The 24,298-nt window shown below is 36.2% G+C and overlaps 2 protein-coding genes across 2 annotated transcripts; both read left to right on the top strand.

Annotated features, from left to right (window-relative positions):
* Positions 1–3,539: 3,539 nt before the first annotated feature.
* Positions 3,540–11,072, top strand: LOC308406032 (cell adhesion molecule CEACAM1-like; the record flags this gene model as incomplete). The annotated part of the gene is given in 11 exon segments (XM_080896838.1): positions 3,540–3,580; positions 3,582–3,649; positions 5,345–5,395; positions 5,723–6,049; positions 6,577–6,855; positions 7,133–7,399; positions 7,942–8,220; positions 8,378–8,468; positions 8,801–8,922; positions 10,267–10,372; positions 11,069–11,072. Coding segments are annotated over 11 exon segments (1,635 nt in total).
* A 4,738-nt stretch (positions 11,073–15,810) lies between these two features.
* On the top strand, positions 15,811–24,295 carry LOC308406153 (cell adhesion molecule CEACAM5-like; the record flags this gene model as incomplete). Its single annotated transcript, XM_080897020.1, is given in 10 exon segments — positions 15,811–15,856; positions 19,014–19,334; positions 19,839–20,117; positions 20,884–21,150; positions 22,112–22,384; positions 22,539–22,564; positions 22,567–22,798; positions 23,619–23,724; positions 24,076–24,107; positions 24,243–24,295. Coding segments are annotated over 10 exon segments (1,635 nt in total).
* Between the last annotated feature and the right edge of the window lie 3 nt (positions 24,296–24,298).

Below are 24,298 nucleotides of genomic sequence, written 5' to 3'. Positions count from 1 at the left end.
AACTTAAAAATGTTATTGTTTCGCTTTTTTCAGTATTTTATTTGTTCCTGAGTAAATCGGTTTGGCTAAGATTAAAGTTATAGTTTTTACCAGGGGCGATTTTAGCCCATTTTTGGGGGTTGAAGCACCCCCAAAATGAATCAACGCACCCCCAAAGATTTCTTCCTTTTTTTGGACAATATTTGCTGTTTGTGTGAAACACTGCTAAAAATATAAAAACCATACAGTACTTGGTTGAGACGTAATATTTTAACAGCAAAAGTATAGATACCCCCCCCCCCCCCCCCCCCCTCCCAAAATGGTTAGTTCCATCTCTCCCCTGCTCTGGCTCTAGTGCTGTTGCTGCCAGAGCGATAGTGGCTGAGACGCAGCAGAGGGGAGGTGTGAGTGCCTGGCTTAAAACAGGACATATCAGCTGCATTTAACCTTCAGTTAATCTTTATATAGTTAGGTAGGAGTCAGACCATGTTTCTTTTTAGCTGAAAAACATTACACCAGGTAACCTGCAGTGTTGAAAACATGTTTTCTGACGAGGTTTGCTACCCTACAATCCGTCCTACTCTGTAGTAGAATCAGCAACATTTGACAGTCCTGTTGCTCCCATTGAAATGTATATAGCCAATTTAAAATCTAAAACTTAAAATTGTCCATAGCCTACTGTTGTTACCACTGTCCTGTTTGAAATGGACTAGCTAACTGACTGAATGCCCATTAACCTTATAACTCCTGTTGTGTGTGTGTGTGTGTGTGTGTGTGTGTTTGTGTACAGAGAGACAGCCAGGTTCATAATGGATATAAGGAAGTTTTTTCAAAAAAGGAACCACATTCAGGTAAAAGTGTAAAATCAAATGATCCGTCAATCAAGAATAATGTTGGATCAGCGTTTCAATATTTATATCTTTTATTAGATGTTCATGTGGTTTGGTTATTTGTCTTTTGGTTGAAAGTAGACAGAGAGGACTTTTTGTTAGTGATCTTAACAGTATTTTTTCATATTAATGTAATTTTTCATCTAATTGAATACAATCTATTTCTGTATGACTGTCAGTCCAAAGAAGGAGAGAGGAAAGAGGGGAATGTGAGGAGAAAGGGCAAGGTCAGGAAGAACCAGGTAAGAAAACAGACAGGAAACAGTGACAGGCACAACAGAAACTATTAAACTGACAAAGAGAATAAAAACCTGATCTTACTCACACAATCTGGAAGTTGTGTTCTCACTATATTAAAGCTGCTATACAGAATCTGCAAAACAAACTGGGTTGAAACATTTTTGACCCTCTTTAACAACATTCCAACATAACATTATCATTTATTGGGGAGATTAAAATTAATGATATATTTTTATGTGGTTCAGCCACAACTCTACTAAAACCTCAGCCAGTAATAGGTAGGCCAACTTTTGGACCATCCAGTTGTCTGTATGACTGCTGCAGTACGTACATCACATTTGCACACTATCAGAAAGTGCCAAACAGCCCTGGTGGAGTGAGGAGCTGTAAAGAGAAGCAGAGTGCTCTGTTTATATTCTAAAAATGTTTTAAGCTTGTTTCAAAGATTCTGTACTGCAGCTTTAAATGTTTTCCAAAAGCACACATACGCTTATCAGTGTTTCTCAAACTTTTTACAGTGTGTACCACCTGATAAAAAATGTCAAGCTCTCCCAAGTACCACTATGAAAGCATGAAACTCATAAATCTTACAACACAAAATTAGTCTTATTAAATTAGTAAAATTAGTATCTGCACTAAAGATTTTTTCATACATTGTTTACATTCTACCACAGGCAAAGTTGCCTCCATTTTTATAGTTTTTATTAATATTTTGTAATAATTTATTTGTAACAATTTATTCCGTTTTGGGAGTGTATTTTTATGCATCTGTATTATATTATACATACACATTAAAAGTGAATCTCTGTCCAAAAAATGCAGTCAGTTTACTTTTTACCATGAGCATCATTCATTATTCTCCCCCAGTAATTAAGGTTAGGATAAGTATTTTTTTTTTATTCCAATCCATTCTTCTTTTGCAGCATTTAAATAACCTTTATCAGATTTGATGGTTTTGTTACAGACTTTTCAAAAAAGTGTTTTGCCTTTCTTTCTCAAATGTGGGGATTAAATTGTGTTAAAATGCACAAAACAGTGATGTCATGTTTTGTGACGAGGACCCAGGCACAGAGAGACTTGATGAATTTAAGAATCTCATGATTTAAGAAAGAAATTTGCAGACTTGCACAGAGATGGTAAAATTATGATGACTCATAACGGAGACGAAGACAACAGACGATGAGGACAGGGAGGATGCAGGGGTTTAAATGCACCAAGGAGACAGTCAGAGAGAACTTGGGACAACTGGAGACATTTAAGGATGCAGGGACTAACAGAGACAGGGAAGAAGTCTCATTGTGACGTGTAAAGTTTATCTTGCCTGGCTGGGCAGCTCTCTGGGTGCTCAGCACCCCCAAAGCTCTGATCCTAGAATCGCCCCTGGTTTTTACACAGCTGAATAAATGTCAAGCAGACAACTGATTATCAGAAGTGTGAGATGCTTGAGAATATACTCTGGTGTCCTGTTATATTTTAGATAGCAAGGAGCAGACAGCTGCATTTATTAAACTGCACTGAAACAATCTGCAAATTTCATTTAAATTCAATAAACTATCATCTTGTCTTTATTTTTAGTTAGCACATACCTTAAACACTTAAATCTTTAAGCTAATGATAGTTATATAAGAGCAGATGCATGCTGGTGCAATAAGCTGTACGTTGTACGTCCAATGGATGCATGATCTGATTAGTCGACTAATCGCAAAAATAATCGGTGACTAGTCGACTATCAAAATAATCGTTTGTGGCAGCCCTATTCCTCACACACCTTTATAGAGTAAGGGGGGGTGTTGCCCTTTGGCAGCCCTCCTCAGTAGTCTTCCACTACTCTCACTGCGCTTCACCCTGGGGTTGTCCTCCCCCAGGCTTGTACCTGTGGCTTCCTGTCCTGGTGGTGGGGGTTGGCTGTTCTGCAACCCAGTTCTTTGTTCCAATTCCAGGAATCTCCTCTACTTGTATTATTTCACACAGTAATTGCCATATTGCAATATTACATGCAATCCCAAACTATAGTCTCTTTAACTCTAATGTATATTCATTAATCTATTGTTCTCAACAAGAGGCATAGCATGAATGGACACAGCGCACCGGCGTGTCTATTGTATTTTTTGCCATGATATTGGTTGATCTTCACCACGAACAGCGTCTAGACTCTGTCTTGAATTCTATCACTACTGGGATTCTGTTCTGCCATGATGGGTCATTGGAGCCTAATTGGCAAATAGATTTCATTCTTGCAAATTCTGTCTGACAATAAATCATGTTGAATTCTTCCAAGTGACACCTCCATATTGGACTGCTGTTACAGTACAGAAGCAAACAACAAACATTTGGTAGAAAGCTATGTTAATGATTAACAAGTTCAGGAAGTTTAACCTTTCAGAATAACAACATTACTTCCTTATGACACTATATACTGAATGAACATTCATGTACTGGTATCAGCAAAGGGAAAGGCAAAGAGTGAAGGACTGCTTTAGAAATGGAAACATTTTCTGATATACTTCTGATATACTTCTTCATTTTCGGTTCCATCTCAGGTGAGCTTTCAGTGCTCGATGAAGCAGAAAAAACTCTGTCTGCTCATATTACTTTAAAGTTTTACTTCCTAATTTTTACTTTTAATATGTCCTCAAATAATTTGTTTGAATAACATTATATTGCAGTCTTTGATATATCTGTTGAATACTTCTAGTTCATGTTTAACTATGTGTAACCTGAAAATTGCACACAGGAATACGTTTTTCCTGCTCAGATAACATGGATCAGTTTGATAAGAAGTCAGTTTGTAGACTGATGGTATACTTAAACTCTGAGCCACAATCCTTATAAAAACTTCAATTCAATTCAGTTCAATTCAATTCAGTTTTACTCAATTTTATTTATACAGTAGCCTCAAGACGCTTTATATTATAAGGTAGACCCTACAGTAAACCCCAACACTCATATGACCCCTTTAAGCAAGCACCTTGGCGACAGTGGGAAGGAAGAAACCTCCAGCAGAACCAAGCTTAGAGAGGGGTGGCAATCTGCTGTGACTGGTTGGGGTGAGAAAAGGAAGACAGGATAAAAGACATGCTGTGGAAGAGAGCCAGAGATTAATAACCAGTAATGATTCAGTGCAGAGAGGTCTATTAACACATAGTCAGTAAGAAAGGTGACTGAAGAAGAAATACTCAATGCATCGTAGGAATCCCCTAGAAGCCTGAACCTATTGCAGCATAACTAAGGGAGGATTCTGGATAACCTGATCCAGCCCTAACTATATGCTTTAGCAAAAAGGAAAGTTTTAAGCCTAATCTTAAAAGTAAACAAATCCCTTCTATGGAAGCTGGTTCTATAGAAGAGGAGCCTGAAAGCTGAAGGCTCTCCCTCCCGTTCTACTTTTAAATACTCTATAGAGTATTTAAAAAAAAAAAAACAACCCATAGCTAGCCAGGCCTCTGTAGCTGATGCAGCCAGAGGCAGCTTTGTATTTTTATTTAGAATTTTTATTTATTACTTCTAGTCTGAACTAGTGTAACTTGTTATTGTCAAGATGTCCTCAGAACTCCCAGAACAACGTTCAGTTTATCCAAAATGCTGCAGTGAGAGTACCAACAGGGACTAGGAAAGAGAGAGCATATTTCACCTATATTGGCTTCCTTTCACTGGCTCCCTGTTAAATCCAGAATCAAATTTAAAATCCTTCTGCTCATGTACAAGGTCTTTAAAGTGTCAGTCATCAAATACAGTTTCTGATCTCGTCTTCTGTGATAGTGTCTTGTTTTTGTTTATCTGTCATATCACAACTTAGATTATTACACTTTTGAGCCTCTTATGTGTGTGACTCTTAGTTGGATAAGCATTTCAGAAAAGCCTGATGGCTCATCTGGGATTCTGCGAACAACAGTAACAGTCTGCTGGGCCGTTATTAAGTGCTGATCACATACAGTAATTGTATTACTCGGAAAAACATCCTGTGACTCCACGTCAACATCTTTATATTAACTTCAAAAAGTTTATATCTTGCACTAACACAGTTACACCACATGAGGGAGGCATCGTGCAAGTTTTCTAGTGGATCAGCTTATAAAAAAGTCTATGACTCTACTTGCATGTGAAACTGACACTGCACCTTGTTAATACTTAAGGGTTTAAAGGGTTAAGTAGAGTTTCATTTACCATATTGAGTCAGTAGGTTCGTGGTCAGTTTGATAGTTGAACATTCCTAGCTGCACTCTTCACAGATATTTAATTAATGGCTTTGTTACTACAGCTTCTTATTGTCTTAGTGGCATTTGCAGGTAAGTCTCAAAAATTATGATGTTCAGTAGAACTTATTGTCTCTTTACAAAAGGTTATATTTTCCTTTGGATGTTTGCCAAAGACTTAGAGCAGCAGCAATTCACTGAAAGCAACAGCTGGTTAACTGTTTTAATAACCACACGTTTACTGTGTGAGTTCCTGAAACTCGATCAGAAATATGTGCGGTATTATCTGGAAAAGCTCAACCTCTAATGAAAATAAGGTGAACTCCGCAGCTTTGCTGTATTTCATTGCATTTATTCCACAATTGTTTTATTTGTTTGACTGACATATGTTTTATGTACTTTTCTATTTGTCTCCTGCAGTTTTCACTGAAGGAGCTGGTGTGTTGCCTGATGGTCCACTGAATGCAGCTGTAGGAGAAAAGGTGATGTTCACTACAACACTGACTCCAACAGAAACACAGTTTCTAACTGTGGACTGGAAGTTAAATCTCTCTAAGCTTATAATCATCTCAACTAACTTAGCAAACAATACTGGACCAGAGTATGAAGGTAGGATCACCCTCTTCCCATCTACTGGGTCTCTGGAGCTCAGGAGTCTGACTCGCGATGACATTGGAGAATACAGTGTTAGCATTGTACAAGCTGATGGCACAAGCCATGTTGGACATACAACTTTGGAGATACACGGTGAGCAGATCTTGAAATCCAACAGTGTAATTGTTTCTGCAATATTTAAACAAGTTTACATTATATTAAACGTGCAAAAATACCTGGAATTATTAGTACATTTTTGTTATGTGTTGTTCTGCATTCTTGCAATAATTTGTGATATTATTCAGATTGTGATATTACAAACTTTACAAAGTGGCTGTAAGAAACTGAATGGCTTATTTAAATGTAGTATTGACCAGCATATTGTAAAGATTAGTCTGAGGACTCCATTTGTCTAATTTACTCTGTGCAGAATAGTCACTTAAAGGCAGCAGATATTTAAATTATGAGAATGAAAGTATTTCAAGGTTTTGATTGGTACAGTACTTCTTTAATTGTTTTAATGATAAATATATTTTTGCTTATTTCTTCTTTTGAGGTTATTTATATAATATACAATCCTTGTCATGACATGGTTTAGCTAGAATTGGATTTCAATCATTTTAATGCTTACTTTCTATTGTTGATGCCAACAATGAAACTATTTTGTTTTTCTTTCACAGAGAAAGTCTCCAATGTGTTGGTAACTTCCAGCAGCACAGACTTGGTTGAGTTCAGTGGTTCTATCTCTCTGTCCTGCTCTGCCTCTGGATCCTCTCTCTCTTTCCTCTGGTTGAACGGCAGCTCTGAGGTTACAGCAAGTGACAGAGTTCAGCTCACTGATGGAGACTCTAATCTGACTATAATCAATGTGACCCGCTTTGACCAGGGACCATTCAGGTGTAATGCGTCCAATCCTGTCAGTTTTGGTACCAGTGATCCAGTAAACCTCTCCATCAGCTGTGAGTTACTAAAGTAAATGCTCAGTAATTTATCTGAAAACATCTGCACACAAACATCATAGATGTTAGTGTGATATCATTTAAGATTTCAGAATATTAGATGTGTCTGATAAGCAAATAAAAAGATGGATGGATAAGGTGTTTGTTTTTTTCTGGTAACCTAATGTGGAGTCATGTAGTTGTGTTAAATAATTTCCTTTAACAAAGGAAAAATGAATGTAATATACTTATACATTTTTTATACAATAAAAATTTTCTCTGTTCCTTCTACATTTAGATGGCCCAGAAAATATAAATTTGATCTTATCTCCATCACAAGGATACTTTGCTGTGGGGTCAGACATCAGCCTCACCTGCTCAGTTGGATCCAGACCTCCTGCCCAGTTTAACTGGTTTCTGAATGGAGATCAGCTGCCTGATACTGGATCAGAGCTCAGACTGATGAATGTTCATATGAGTCAGAGTGGAAACTACAGATGTCAGGCCTTTAACAACAAAACTCTGAGATCTCAAACATCTCAGCCTTCAACCATCACTGTGCTGGGTAAGTCTGATTTACTGTTAAAAATGTATGATTTACGCATTCTCTGCAACTACTTTGCTCAGATAATACTTTCATATATTTAAAAAAAACATTTGTGGGGGAAAAATGAAAGGAGAAAACTTCTGATATTTTTTCTCATGCAGAAGAGATAAATAGCTCGTAGGAAAAGAAACTCGGGTAGAACGAAGAATTTACAACACAAACAAAATACATTGAGCTATACGCGAGTAGCCTAACATTACAACATTTTGTGTAAGCCACCAAAAACGTTAAAAAGCCTTTAGTTCATTTCTGACGTCTCAGAGCATTGCCAGTCATCATTGCTACAACATAGTTAAGCTAAAGAACCATATCATCAGGATGTAACGATAAAGAGTAATAATATTTAGCAATACTCAGCTTTACATGTTTTGACACAGGATCACACAGTCTTGTTCTGTCTTGTCAGCATCACCAGCAAGCAGATAAACCTGTCTTTCATCTGTTAGTTTCTAACCTGTATGTGCATTTTCTTTCTTAAAAATCTGTCTCTTGGCAAACAGAGAAAATATCAGGTGCTTCAATCTTGCTTAAATCTTCAACAAACCTGCCAGCTGTGGGGACTTCTGTCAGCTTAACCTGTGAGGCTTCTGGCTCAGTCTTTACAAGAAACTGGATGAAGGATGGCTCCAAACTGACCCTGACTGACAACATGACCCTTTCTGACAATAACAGAGTTTTGACTTTTAACATTTTGAAGAAGAAAGACGAAGGAGAATATTTATGTAATATCAGCAACCCTGTCAGCAGTGATGGAGTTAAATATGTTCTGATTGTTAACTGTAAGTAACATGCTGTTCAGTTTACACTGTTCACACGTATGGTCATACAATATTGAACTACAATATTGGCACCACGGACAACATATTTAATCAAGCAATGTATTTTTTTTTTAAATGCAATGAACACATTTATTGTTTGTATTACTTTACTATGTAGATGGACCAGAAAATGTTCAAATTGGAGCTCCAAAAAAGATCCATATCAATATCAAAGACACCTTAAATTTGACTTCTATCCAGCTGTTCATGTTCATTCATTTTCAATAGTGCTCATTCCTTTAGGGGAATGAGTTGTTCCCAAGCCAGCCAAGTGATATAATCTCTCCAGTGAGTTCTGGGTCTTGCCCCAGGCCTCCTCCAGTAGGACAAGCCCAAAACCTTTTTCCTACGTGGCATCAATGAGGCATCCTATTCAAATGCTCATTTCTTTTAATGCTTATTTCTGCTGCTTGTATCATTGAGGATGTCCTAAAATGTACACCGTACAAGAGTTTGTGATCATAGATAAGGATAGAAAGGCTGAATGAATGGTAAATCATCACCTTCCCTTTCACACTCAGCTCTCTCTTTACCCCTGCAGACCATACAGTGTCCACATCTCTGTGGATGCTGCGTGGATTCAGTCTGAGATTCAAGATTCAGATTTGGAGATGCTGATTCTCATTCATACTAAGCTACGAATAGCTCCAGTGCAAGATGGAGGTCAATAGCTGATGAATACAGCAGAGCCACATCCTCCACAAAAAACAAACATGAAATCCTGAAGCCACCAAAGTGGAACACCCCCCACAGGATCTCCTAGTGGATGCAGGATAGTCCAAGGACCTTGTAGTCACTGCTCAATGCAGCCAGCTCAGCAATGGTGGTGTGGAGCATGGTCCGCTTTGACTCAATGTTTCCAGCCTAAATTGTAACGCAATCAAAGCTCTACTAGAGGGGAGAATTCAAGATCTTGTGGACTAGGAACTCTGCCAGATGTTCATAGCACGCCCTCACTATACTAGATGAGAGGAAGCAGTACCTGGTTAGTTAGAAATATTGTAGTATAATAATATATAATAAGCTCAAATTATTCATGTCTATTTTTAAAAAATATTATTTTCCATTACCTACTCCTCCATAATGTTTCTGTAATCAATGTAAACATCTATCATGCCACCCATATCTGATTTGTACTGCACTACAAACTTCTTAAAGTAGATTTAAAAGAACAAGGAAAACAAAATGTAATTTATTAAAAATTATAATACTATTGCCTTTAAAGTAACTACTGCCAGAGAGTGAGCTGCAATGCACTCTCCGAGTGCTTCTTCTTATTTATTCCTCATAGATGTTGTCAGAATCCATTACCCAGGACCAATTTGCCTTGGGGGACCCTACCAAGGGCAAATTCCCCCCAACAACATAGCACCTGAAATCTCTGGAACATACAAGCTGCAGTAAGGTGGAAATTTATAGAGGGGTTAAATTTGACCTGCTCTTCTAAATCCACACAATCTGATTGACTTCATTCTTTAATGGGACAGATTATTAACAATAAGGTTGACTACATAAAAATAGAGGTTTTTGTGCTCCAGTCTCTCTTTTCTGAGAGAAGGAAGCACACCTTTAAAGCGTGGAATAATGTAACTGTGAGAGCATCATCATGAGTAGTGTATGGTTTTACTGTGACAGGTACCTGTGTGCACTGATACTGTTGGATGTTGCAGTGTGCGTATAGTATGGTACCACTGATAGTTTAAATGATGTACGTTTCCTGGAGTTTTAATGTTTTCTATGAACTAAATTTTGGAAATGTATCCTAACACTTAACTACCCTTTATCAAAACATGAATCTTCAGCAAATATTTGCTGAAACTACACAGTGAATTCATCATTTTGACAAATACAAGTGCTCTCCAGACAAAGACAGCAATGCACTGACCAAAAGTCCTCTGAAACCTGTTCAATTATGAAAATAAACAAAGAGAGAAATTATTGGAAAGTTTTGAGATGGTGAGACAACTTTGTGTCATCTTTATTTTATCTCTATTTGAACTTCCCCAGATCAATCATCAGAATGTGCCGCAGGTTGTATCGCTGGAATTGTAATCGCATGTTTTGCCATCGTTGCTGTTGCTTGTGGTGTAGGATACTACTTTTATAGGCGAAGGTAGGTGGATCATTTCTCAATGGTTTTATTACTCTTGAAATCTGTGTGTTCAGTCCACTTCTAAACACCTTTGGTACATAAGCGTAACTTATCAGTGTTACATGTAATTCATTTAACATCATATCATTTCATGAAATAACCACAGAGGTGCAAGTATTTCAGTGCACTGTTTGTTTAAACAAACAAGTCTTTGTCATTTATCATTAAGGTTGGACTTAAATAAATGTAAATGTTTAGTGTTACAGTTTTGTGTAACTTTGTGGACAGACTTTGATAATGCTTCATTTATTATATTTAGAACCAACAAAAATCCACAGACACAAAATACAGGTGAGTAATATTTTAATATACATTTAACTTGTACATCTTTAATAGCAAAATAAAGAAAGTATAAATAAAATTACTGTATCAAAATCTGTTATTTTTGACCAGGAGAACATGTGTATGAGAACACTTAACCATATGACAAGAAAATTTGAGCTCTTTGTTTACATTTCCATTTTAAGGTAAGTATTAAATTCACTGTTGTGCTTTATTAAGAAAGAATACCTTATACAATGAAGAAAAGAGTGAAAGATTTTTTTCTCTGTATAAAAATCTGTCATTTTTCCATTATTGTTAAAAGTTAATGTCCACTTGCATGCAGTTTATAAACTGTTTACTAGAATAAGTTGTATATTTTTTCTTGTCCTGCAGATGAAACATTTGTGAAGCCTCTATCTGCTCCAGGAAGACAAAAGGTTTTGTTTTTTTGTTAGTTTGTTGGTTGTAATATTTTTTTGGTCATTATGAAAATATTTTAACAGAACATATGAAGATTGTTTATAAATTATTAGTCTACAACAATAAATATTAAGGTTTTCTGACATTTGAATTATGTAGTTGCTACTATTTTGATAAAGCTCTGTGTCTTCTTATTGATCATTAAATGTAAAATAAATACAACTAATACACAGAAGTTGTAGCCCTTGCTCTTACTTCAGTTTATCACTCATAAATGTGGTCCTGTATGTTTTAATGCTGAACTCGATCTACATGTTGTAAAAATCTGGATGATTACACAAAGACCTTGTGCTGTCTGAAGACACTGAGAAAAGCAGTACTGTCAAATTTTATCCTGAATATTTAACTACCCCTGAGGTTTCTGGACTGGTGCAGCAGATTACTTAATGTTCCAAGGACATTGTTAAAAATTGGATCCAAGTCATCTTCTTCTTCTCTACTCTTCTTCTAGCTGCTGTCTTTCAAGTCAAGTATCTGCCTCCATCTCACCCTATCTCTAGAGTCTCACTTTATCCCTTTTGTCAATATTTCGGTACATGTACAGGACATACAGGAGAATCAAAATGCTGTTGGTGGGAATGGTTGCATTAATGTGCCAAAGACTTTCAGCATCATTAAAAGAATTTAACTTCTGTGTGAGAGTGTGTTGGGGGGTAGGGGGGTAGGTGGGAAGCAGTAAAGAGTTCAGTCTTCTGACAGCCTCGTGAATGGAGCTATTCAAGAGTTTAGTGGAGTGGAGGAGAGATTAGGCCTTCTTGGACACAGCAGCACAGTAGATGTTCAGTTGGGTATGCTGGGAATGACTGTTCCTGAAATCTGCCATAATCCCTTTGGTTTTTTCCACATTCAGGAAAAGGTGTTACTCTTGGAACCTAGAAGTTAAAGTTTTCATTCCCAAGTGTCTGAGTTTTTCTATTAGTTGCTGCAGAATGATTGTGTTGAATGCTGAACTGAAATCTACAACTCTTATGAACTTTGGGTCAAATGATATATATATAAACTTTTTTTTTCCAAATCAGGTAAACCCCTTAATTGTATTAAAACTCTTAACATAGTGTTGTTGGCAGCAGCACTACTACACCAAACAAAAGAAGGTTTCTCACAAACTCTCACAAACTAAGCAAGTGACCTGAAGGCCCAGAGATTATTGTTTTACATTGTTTTATTTACTGTTATATTGTTTTTATATTCCAATTTCCTGTGTTGTAAAGCACTTTGTGATTTTTATCTGTGAAAAGCGCTATATGAATACATTTTACTTACTTTTACTTACTTATATAAAGGTCTGGATGACCTCTAATTTCCTGCTTTTAAATTTACCTGAAATTAAGGTTGTTTGACTCTAAAAACCCTAAAAAAAAACCTCTTAAAAAACATGGTGCCTAGCCAGATACTTTGGATGGCATTGGCCTCCAATAACACTGTGTGGAATTACCAGATACGTCCTTCATATTAAACAAATGTGTAGAACAGCTTTCTTGCATTTGCACTATATCTCTAAAGTTAGAAACATCCTGTCTCAGAATGATTCTATGAAGATTATGGAGAAAGGACAGCAGCTTTGATCATGTCCAGTCTAATAAATAAGGTGAGCTGAGAGGAGAGTTTTCTTTCTTGTTTTTGTACATCTCTAATAATGCATAACACATTCTGTACAAAAGAGTTTGAAAACTGATTAAAAAAACTATAATAAATGCAATGAACTTTTATACATTTAGGTCTTACTGATAACCAATATAAAGACGAGGCTGGAGGCACCACAGAGTTTGGATACTTTGTAAACAAAGCTTAAACTAAGTTCTAAATTTAATATATGACATTATTGAGTCATTTTACCTGAGTAGATATTCAACATGATGTCAGAGAAATGAAACATTTTTTTAGTGGTCTTTTACTGCAACTTTTAAGCTTTTATAAAATTATAGTTCTACTTTGTGTTTTTAAGCTAAATATAATATAATACAAACCTTTGAAAAAGCCTCAACATAACATAATTTAGATGGACTTCAATGAAATATTTTAATGCTTATCTTCAGCCTCGTTGTTAGCTGATATCAACGATGAAACCATTTTACCACTTCTTTTACAGAGTCACTCTGCCCCTTTGACTTTCCTCTGATTGAACAGTTACAGTCATTTAGGAACTTAGACTCCATTAAAACTCGGATGGCTGACAACTTCCTCCAGTTTTAATGATCAAAAAACTGAAGTCCTTGTTTGTTCCCCTGACAGATTTACGTCTAAGGTAATGAAAGCTCTGGGTTTTATTGTAAAATTTCACTAAATCATCTCTCAGTAACATCAGTCTCTTTTATCACATAAGAAATATTGCTAAGTTAAGTCCCATTGTGTCACACTTTGAACTGGAGATTTGTATTCTTGTATTTAATTCACTGTTCATTGGTCTAAGCAAAACCTCCCTGGGACATCAGCAGGTTGTTGAATTTCCAACACTGCTGAGAGGCTTCTGACTACATTTTCTAAGTACTCTCTGTTATGAAACGGCTGTGTGCAGGCAGGACGAGGACCCAAAATGCAGACTCCGGAGACAGAAAGTAACTCAAAACACAGCTTTAATGCTGAACTCAAAAAGGTAACAAAACTAGGAATACAAAATACACTTACACAGACTGGCCACACAGCTAGATGGGGTAGATCATGTTATGGTTCAAAATATTGGGGATGGAGACAAGAGAAAAACCACAATAACAACACTGGTCCGGTCGGGTCGAGTCAAACGATGATTTTAATGATCACACACGTGGGAGATGGAAACTGTATGCAGACAGCCTCTGATCTCAAAATGGTGGAGGATTACTCAAACTCTTATAGCCTCTGGTGCCCCCACCTTATCATAAAAGCCTAAACATTCACATGCTTTCTCTCACACGGCGCCTAAGCTACGACCTTGGCTCCCCGTTTATCTGCTCCTGCTGATTTGGGGCAGAAAACTCCAGTATATTCTGTTCTCTTCTAATCAGACAAATAAGGCGATGACTTTCTGCAAACAATATTTCTTATAACATCATAAAACAATATCATTCATCCACAATAAATCAGCAGTCTAATGTAATGCAAATCAGTTTAACGAATGCAATAGTTATCAGCTTCTTCTAATTCAGGAAAATAATGCAAACTAAAACTACATAATAATTCACAATCTTTAGTTAGGGGTATAACATGGCATAAAATAATATTATAATCTAACAATCACAACACTGACAAACTGAAACACAGGGCTTAAATACATAGAGGGAGCAATCAGGGATTGGGCAATAGGAGGGAAACACAGCTGGGGCAAATTAGGCCTAACGAAACAAGGGAAGCAAAACCAGATACATTAACATAAGACATGGACCTTCAAAATAAAACAGGAAACATAACACAGACTGAACTTAGAGACACAGACTCACAGGCAGGCACTACAACAGAGGGAACAGAGACGTGGGACCAGGGCAGACACTGACACTGACTGGACACGGGGATAAAGCAGACAGGGGAGACAGCAACTAAGGATTACACAGAGACATAAACCATAAGACAGAACTCTTAGAAACCAAAGACTAGAAATGATAAATAATATAATAAACTCAAAACCCTGGGTCAACTACCCAGGCATCCTAACACTCTCATGTCATACGTTTGCCAATCCAGCTACATTGGATACCTCAAAATTTGGGACAGGGGCATCAAAATGTTGAAGATCTGAGCGGTACTAAAAGAAAATGCTTGTGGAACGTCAGTAACATAACTGAGTATAAAAACATCACCTTAGAGAGGCAGACTTATTTAAAGTAACGATGGGCAGACGTTAATCAATTTGAAAAAACTGTGACTGAAAATTGCTGAACATCATCCAGGAAAACTGCCTTCTTCTCTGGGCCAAAGTACTTTAAAACTGGCTTCATAAATGCTGAAAGGTGTTTGCATGTTTTACAGAAACATGTTCTCCATCATGTTACTCCATAATAACATAGCTTCATATATCACCAACTGAAAACATTTTGAGTGTCATGAAGTATAAAATACAGCAAAGAAGAGCCAGGTCTCTTGAGCAGGTAGAATCATATATCAGAAAACATGAGAACACATTCCTCTCCAAAAAGTTCAGAATCTGGTCTCTTCTCTTCCCAGATGTTTACAGACTGTTGTTAAAGATGGGATGCTCCACAGCCAAAACTTTTTAAAGATGTGTTGCTGCCATCAAATTCAAAATGACCTTATTTTTTAATCATACTTTAAATGGTGCAAATGAAGATTTGTACATCATTATATTTTGTTTTTTATTCATATTTTAAACCATAGCCAACTTTTATGGAATAGGAGATATTTTCCTATTCTATTATTCTATTCCTACTACTACTATTAAATGTTGTTTGGGGGGGAAACCGAAAACGCATATAAATATAGAGGACAACATTTACTGAAACAGGTTATTTATTTATTTGTTTGATTTTTGATTGCTTGTTAACTGTGCAAAAAGAAAATGAGGGGGTGAACATTTAGTAGAAAATTGTGTTGAAGATTAACAAGTTCAGGAAGTTAAACCTTTCAAAATAACACATTTACTTCCTTATGACACCATATATTGAAATTAGCTTTCATGTACTGGTATCAGTAAAGGAAAAGTCAGAGTGAAAGACACCACTTTAGCAATGGAAACATTTCTGAAATACTTCATCATTCTCGGTGCCGTCTCAGGTGAGCTCTCACTGCTTGATGTGGCAGAAAAAAACCTGTTCACACTGACTTTAAAGTTTTACGTCCTCATTTTCCTTTCAATATGTCCTTAAACTCATTTGTTTGGCTAATATTTATATCACTGTTTTCATGAGATATCTGCTGAATATTTCTAGTTCATGTATAATCATTTGAAACCTGGATATTCTACACAGGAATAATAATAATAATAATAATAATAATAATAATAATCAACTTTATTTATAAAGCACACTTAAAAACCAAGGGTATGCCAAGGTGCTTAACAAGTAACAGAAGGAAGATAATAGAAATAGGACCAAAGCAAGTACTAAGTATGCAAGCAGGTAGCTGTCACTGATACATAGGAAAGCAACAGGTACAGAGCAAACAAGAAATTAAATGAGCATGAAAGTGCATAATATAAAATCATAAAAGAAATATTAACTAGAGGGAAAGGCAAGATTGAATAAGTGGGTTTTTAGTCGTGATTTGAACAGTGCAATGGAATCAGATGCGCAGAGGTCGAGAGGAGGGTATTCCACAGTACCGGGGCAGCCAGAGCAAACGCACGGTCACCCCGGGACTTCAGCCGAGATCTGGGCTGGGTCAGAAGTAGTTGAATGGCAGATCTAAGTGTTCTAGCAGGAGTATGTGATTTTAGAAGTTCACTAAGATAACTTGGCGCTAATTTATTAATAGTTTAGTTAATTAATTGTTAGAATACTCAGATAAGATCAGATAACATGGATCAGTGTCTTAAGGAGCAGGTTTATGTACTGATTAAATGAGATAAAGAGAGCCGTGTTTTCATTCGTTTCTCTAGTAATCCTTAATGCTCCTATTTCTTTCAGTCTTTGAACACTGATTCTTGAATGTTGAAATCACAAGTTGTTTGTTTTGGGTTTGTTTTGTTTTTTGAGTTTTCCTTTTTGTTTTTGTTTCTTTTCTTCTTTTGTAACCCTTTATCTACATCTCCTTGTGAATTTTCCAATGAATTTTAAATACACAAATTTTCTTGTGTCACTTTAATAAATTTTACTTCTCTGCTTTAATCTTCATCAGTGAGGAGACAGAAGTCATGGCAAAAATCTTTTAAATGATACATCTGTGCTTCTGAAGCCCGATTTAAAGCTCAATTAAATGTGATCATTGGAACAGCTTCATCATAAATTGTTTTCTTTTAATTCAACTAGTTTTGTTTTATCACAACATTTCTTTATGTTTAGAGCTCCCTTTACACACAGACAAATAATGGAGGACAGGAATTTTTTAAAACCTGTTTGCCCAGCACGGGGATTTTGAATTCTATAAGATAAAGCCATAAATATGTGTATGTGAGTCTTCTATCAAAAGTTATAGCTATCTTTATGAAGTTGTACAAAAACGCTTTAATTTTTTGATCATCCTAAAAGACTAAAACAGACGGAAACAGCAGCTCAAGCTCTTTTGTTGCAATTGTTTTCTCCTGTTTTTTGGCTGGACAGGGAGCTCAGCCATTGTATTGTTGTTCTTGGGTAGAGAGTTATTGGTTTGTTTTTTAGTTAGAAAGTTGGTGCTTTGTTTGTTGTTTTGGCCTTGGAGACCCTGAAGAAAAGAGCTTCCCTGTGTTCAGTTTTATTTTAGTTGTTTTGTGTAATAAATGTACTTTGCGGCAGTTTATCATTTCTTTTTCACTTTGTTACTCCCCATCCCAGACAACACTTTGTTTTTAAGTGGGGTGTAACAATATCATTGCTCTTTTAGACACTGAATGAAAGCATTTCTGCAAAGGACACTCCTTTGATCCTTCATCATAGCTCCTCCAAAAGCTTCTGAGTACTTGAGATATATTTCTCTAAATTTCAGATGGACAGAGGAGACAGGGTGATACAAATTAGAAAAACAAGAAAAACCTTTGGTCAGGTTTTTTACCTGTTAAGTTTCTTTTGTATCTTCTTTTGGCTCTGTTGTCTGGATTTGTCCCTGCATCTGTCAGTGTCACATCATTGCTTCTTGTAGCAATTTATATATAGTTTTTGCAGGTGAACTTCCAATTAAACACTTAAATAAAAACATTACAGCTATTTTTTTCCATTTTCAAATGCAATGTTTTAATTTAATTTAGTCAAACAAAAATGTCTCCTATATGCTTAATTAAAGGAGCTGGTGTGTTGCCCGATGGTTTTGTTGGATCACTATGACAACAATTCCACACACACCCACACAAAACATCTCCAACTTCACATCCCAGTGTTGCCTTTGGAGAGGCAAAGCATGAAATGGACAAGGTGGACCAGCGTGTCTGTTACCCGTTTTGGTGTGATAGTGGTTGATCTTCACGACCAACATCTAGACTCTGGGTTCCTGTCTTGTGTTCTATCACTGCTGTGATGGGTCATTGGAGCCTAATTGCCAAAATAGATCAATTAATTTCTCTCTGACAATAAATCATGTTGAATTCTGTAACTAGCTGTTACAGTACAGAAGGAAAGCTTAATGTGACTGAACAGAATCTGACACAAACATTTAGTAGAAAGGTTTGTTAATGATTAACAAGTTCATGAAGTTTAACCTTTCAGAATAACAACATTACTTCCTTATGACACCATATACTGAATGAACATTCATGTACCGGTATTAGCAAAGGAAAAGGCAAAGAGTGAAGGACTGCTTTGGAAATGGAAACATTTTCTGATGTACTTGTGATATACTTCTTCATTTTTGGGTCCATCTCAGGTGAGCTCTCACTGCTTGATGTGGCAGAAAAAACTGTCTGCTCACACTAACTTTAAAGTTTTACTTTGTTTATTGTTTGTTTTTCACTTTATGAGACATCTGTGGAATACATTTCTAGTTTATGTTTAATCATATGTGACCTTAATATTATAAACAGAAAAAAAATTCCTACTCAGATTACATGGATCAGAGAAGAAGCAGGTTTGTACAAAAGTGTTTTAAATGAGAGTAGGAGAGCAATGCCATGATCCTTATAATTCTCTTGGGGCTTCTCTAGTAATGCTTAGTTTTGTGCAGTATTATCTGGAAAAGCTGAAATTAGGCTTTAATGAAAATAACTCAAACTCTTCAGACCTGCCATATTTCATGCAAATCTTTATATATTCATCAACTGTTTTATATGTTTGAGTAACAACAGCACTTTGCTATTCTTCTCCCGCAGGCTTCACTGAAGGAGCTGGTGTGTTGCCTGATGGTCTGAATGCAGTTGTAGGAGAAACTGTGATCTTCACTACAACACTGTCTCCAACAGAGAAACCGTTTTCATCTGTGAGCTGGAGTTTTAATGTATCTACAACTATAGTAGTCATGATTAACTCAGAAGAAACTATTGCACCTGAGTATGAAGGCAGGATCACCTTCTTCCCATCTACTGCGTCTTTGGAGCTCAGGAGTCTCACTCTGGATGACACTGGAGAATACACTGTTAACATTATACAAGATGGAAAAACCCAGAATGGCCGTATTATTCTGTTGATATATGGTGAACAGATGTAGAAATTCAACAGCTTAACTGTTTTTGCAATATTTAAACAAGTTTACAATATATTGAACATGTAAAAATACCTGTAATGATTAGTACGTTTATGTAACATCTCTACTCTGCAATAATGCATTCTTGCAATAATTAGTCTATTTCTTAAGACTGTGATAACAAAGACTTTTAAAAAGTGGCTGTAAGAAACTGTATGGCTTATTTATTTTATAAGGTAGTATTGACCCCCGTACTATAAAGAATGAACTGAGAACTCAATTAATCTAATTTATTCTGTTCAGAATAGTCACTTAAAGGGAATTGATATTGTCAGTTATGTGAATTCAAGTATTTGAAGGTTTTGGTTGGTACAGTACTTCTTTTAAGGTTTAATTGTAAATATATTGTTTCTATTTTAGGTTTAGCTGCAATCAGATTTTTTGTAATTTTAATGCTTATTTTCTATTGTTGATGCCAAAAAATACAACTATTTTATTCTTGTTTCTTTCACAGAGAAAGTCTCCAATGTGTTGGTAACTTCCAGCAGCACAGACTTGGTTGAGTTCAGTGGTTCTATCTCTCTGTCCTGCTCTGCCTCTGGATCCTCTCTCTCTTTCCTCTGGTTGAACGGCAGCTCTGAGGTTACAGCAAGTGACAGAGTTCAGCTCACTGATGGAGGCTCCAGTCTGACTATAGTAAATGTGACCCACTTTGACCAGCGACCATTCAGGTGTCGTGTGTCCAATCCTGTCAGTACTGTTACCAGTGATCCAGTAAACCTCTCCATCAGCTGTGAGTTACTGGGATTTGTTAATTTTTGAAATTATTAGGGGATTTAAATTACAGTTTAAAATACCTAATTTACAGTGCAGTTAGTTTCATTTAGATGGTTTTGTTTTCATACATTAAAGAGTAAGTAGATTTTTTTTATTGTGACATAATGTGGAATGATCTGACTAATAATGTCACAGTTTCACAATAAGCCAAACTGAATGGTATATACTAGAGATGGCACGATACCACTTTTTTATGTCCGATACCAATGTCATAAATTTGGGTATCGGACCAATACGATACGTAATATCGGATCGGTCCATCTCTAGTATATACCAGGGTTGTCATACAAAGCCTGTGGGCCAGAATCAGCCTGACAAAGATTCCCATCTGGCCCATTGGATGGTTTTGGAAAAGGTGAAAGAGGACAGAAATTTTGGGCTATTAACTGTTATTCTTTTTAGGTTTTACACCTTTTTATTTTGACAAAGAACTCCTTCAAGGGCATTCACAATACCCCAAAGTAATTAAATGACAGATTTCTGTAATTTTACACATTACCTCGTACATTTTAAGCCCAGAGTCAAGCCGACAGAGTCTTTAATGTACGTTTCCATACGTTTCATTTCTTTATCATGTGAAAAATCTTAGACACGCTGTTGAAAAAGCTCCTCTTTGTCTTATACTACGACAGCTCATTGATAAATTGTGTAAGTAAACTTCTCTCTCTTTTAAATGTTTCATACAGTAAACATTAAGTTTTCTATGTCCCCTCTACATTTAGATGGCCCAGAAAATATCAATTTGATCTTATCTCCATCACAAGGATACTTTGCTGTGGGGTCAGACATCAGCCTCACCTGCTCGGTTGGATCCAGACCTCCTGCTCAGTTTAAGTGGTTTCTGAATGGAGATCAGCTGCCTGATACTGGATCAGAGCTCAGACTGATGAATGTTAACATGAATAACAGTGGAAACTACAGCTGTCAGGCCTTTAACAACAAAACTCTGAGATCTCAAACATCTGAGCCTTCAGCCATCACTGTGCTGGGTAGGTTTGATTTATTGTCAAAGTGTGTGATTCATGCATATATTTTTTGACTAGAGCTATATTCAGACAATAATTTCACACATATAAAAATATTTGTGGAGATAAACAATACAGAAAAACAATTTTCAAATAAAATGGTTTACTCATATACTACAGGCTTTTGACGTATTTTCTCACGCAGAAAACAAAAGGGGTTGATAGAAAAAAGAGGATCAGTCAGAGCAAAAAATTTACAACAACATGCTCTTTAGGAAAAACAGGAAAATCTTCTCTGTCCAGACCAGACGATCGTAGACCTAGAAACAGCATTGATACCGTGCAGGACCCTCAAGCTACCGGGTCAATGTTAGAGGACATGAGCTTTTCTGTAATCATGTTATAATCTTACCACCCCTGCATCCAATTCCATACCTGCATAAACCTTCTTATAGAAGTAGCATCCTTGGCACCACAAAAAGTCATAAAAAGTTGTCTGTCTTTGTCAATGTCCTCTTCATTTGCTCACAAAACATCAGTTATATGTAAATAGGGTTAGAAAAAAAGTGTCTGCCTGATATTAGAGTCTTGTACAGTGTTTCCACAAATTCATATCAATTAGTATTAAATTGGTATTGGAGATAAATAGGCAATTTAAAAGTGTCCGGCACATTTAAATTTAATATTATACGTCTTGACTTTTAAGGTCAAGTTGTTTGAAAATGTCAAACAATAATAAATGTTTTTAGTTGTAGATAATATAACTAGAATTTAGTGTTAATCATTATCCTGTAAATTATTCTACAGAGAATTACAATACCATATCTCAAGAGTTCTCCTCATCCCTGTGGTTTTGTTTGGTGTTTTTAATCTCATTTTATAGATTTTCCAGTTGTTCTCTTTTATTTCACCATCACTGATTTTTTGCTTTTGTTCTTATTATGATATTACTTATTTTCTAAATCAATTATTTTTTGGCAAACAGAGAAAATATCAGGTGCTTCGGCCAAACCATCGACAAACCTGCCAATTGAGGGAACTTCTGTCAGTTTAACCTGTGAGGCTTTTGGCTCAGTCTTTAAAAGGAACTGGATGAAGGATGGCTCAGATCTGACCCTGACTGACAACATGACCCTTTCTGACAATAACAGAGTGTTGACCTTTGACACTGTGAAGAGGAAAGATGAAGGAGAATATTTATGTAATATCAGCAACCCTGTCAGCAGTGATGAAGCTAAATACATCATGACTGTTAATTGTAAGTAACATCCTGGTCAGTCTACACGTCTTGTTCATGCATACAGTAAAATAATTTCAAACTTTGAATGGTAAAACTAATATGATATGTAGTCTAGTGATGCAGAAATTTAAAAGTAATGAACACATAGATTTTTTTTTTACCTGTTTTTCAGATGGACCAGAAAATGTTCAAATCCAAATGGTCCAAATGAGATAAAAATCAAAGGCACCTTAAAACTGACCTGCTCTGCTGAATCCACACCATCTGCCAGATTCACCTGGTTGTTCAATGGGACAGAGAAACTCACCAATTCAGCTGAGTACATTAAAGAAGAGGTTGAACTTTCTGACAGTGGAAACTACACCTGTCAAGCCTGGAATAATATAACTGAGAGAACATCATCATCAGTGGTGCATGGACTGACTGTAACAGGTATCTGTGTGTGTACATACTCTTTGATGGGACTATTGAAAATTTAACAGGTGGTACATTTGCTCTAGTTTTCTATCTACGGTGTCCCCTAGAGACAAAGCACATGCAAACTCCAAAGCACATACAAACACAACGGAAGTGCTCCAGGACACTACGGGCGGTGTTGAGCTTTTGTTACCTAGTGGCTAAAAAAGCCAGGAAGTACCAATGACCGGATTAGGTGTGTTGCAGTAACAGGTCAATTTAAAATGTAAAAACTATTTGAATACATGAGCGTGGTTGTATCCAACTCCATGTGTTTGCAACAAACTTGCCGTTTATTTTGCAAATCAACCTCAACACTCCCCCTAATGTCCTGGAGCACACCCGTTGTGTTTTGGAGTTTGCATGTGTTTCGCTGTTTACATGTATTTCGCAGTTTGTACGTGCTTTGGAGTCTGCATGTGCTTTGGAGTTTGCACTTTTCAGTTTGTACGTGTTTTTTGAAGTTTATACATGCTTTGTCTCTAGGGGCCATCGTATCTATCAATAAATTTTGGAAGTTTATCTTCAGATAACATAACAGTTGTTTCTAACACCACACTACCCTTTAGCAAGACATTAATCAATTGTCAGCAAATTGTTAACTGAAACCACATAGTGCATCCACCACTTTTCCAAACACAAGTACTTTCGATGCAACAAGAGCACCAATCAAAAGTCCTCTGATCGTTCTAAAATTATAAAAATCAAATAAAGAAAGAAGCTATTGGATGGTTTTGGGATGATAAGACAATTTTGTATAAAAAAGTATTCATTATCTTTACTAATATTTTTCCAGAGAAATCATCAGGATGTGCTGCTGGTTGCATCGCTGGAATAGTAATCGCATGTTGTGTCATCGTCACTGCAGCTGTTGGTGGAGGGTACTACATTTATAAGAAAAAGTAAGTTAAGAATGTATTTGAAAAATCACCAGGAAAACATTTTTCCTTTTTGAATATACATAATAATTGTAATCTTTGGAATATGTCTAGTATTCAGTGGTACGATTCAACAAATGGTTCATATTCTGCAAACAGTCACTTGCTGACGTTCATCTTCTGCTGGTCTCAGAGTAATCACAAAGAAGAATTAATTCTTTTCAGTTCTTGTTTATGTTAATTATGCAGAATAAACACTTTTCATAATTAATTTGTGGATTCCTTGTTAAATTCAAATAAACCTTAGTGTTGCCGTTTTGTGTTGCATTTAATTGCATGATCACATTTTAATAATGCTTCATTTCAAATATTTAGATTCAACAAAAATCCTCAGAAACAAAACACAGGTATGGTATTTTTTTTCTTTTTGAAATCTAAAGTCATCTTCCATGTCTGCTATAGCAAAATAAGGAAATTAGAGAATCAAAATTATTGTTTTAATAGATATCTATATCCACTGTTACAAATCTTTGCTTTCGTAGAACAAGATGAAAATATGTATGAGAACATTTCCATATATGACAAGAAAATATAAAAT

Source organism: Rhamphochromis sp. 'chilingali' (genome assembly GCF_963969265.1).
Source record: "Rhamphochromis sp. 'chilingali' genome assembly, chromosome: 11".
NCBI classification, from domain to species: domain Eukaryota; kingdom Metazoa; phylum Chordata; class Actinopteri; order Cichliformes; family Cichlidae; genus Rhamphochromis; species Rhamphochromis sp. 'chilingali'.
The sequence above is the reverse complement of the archived record's forward strand: the minus strand, read 5'-3'. Positions and strand labels throughout refer to the sequence as shown.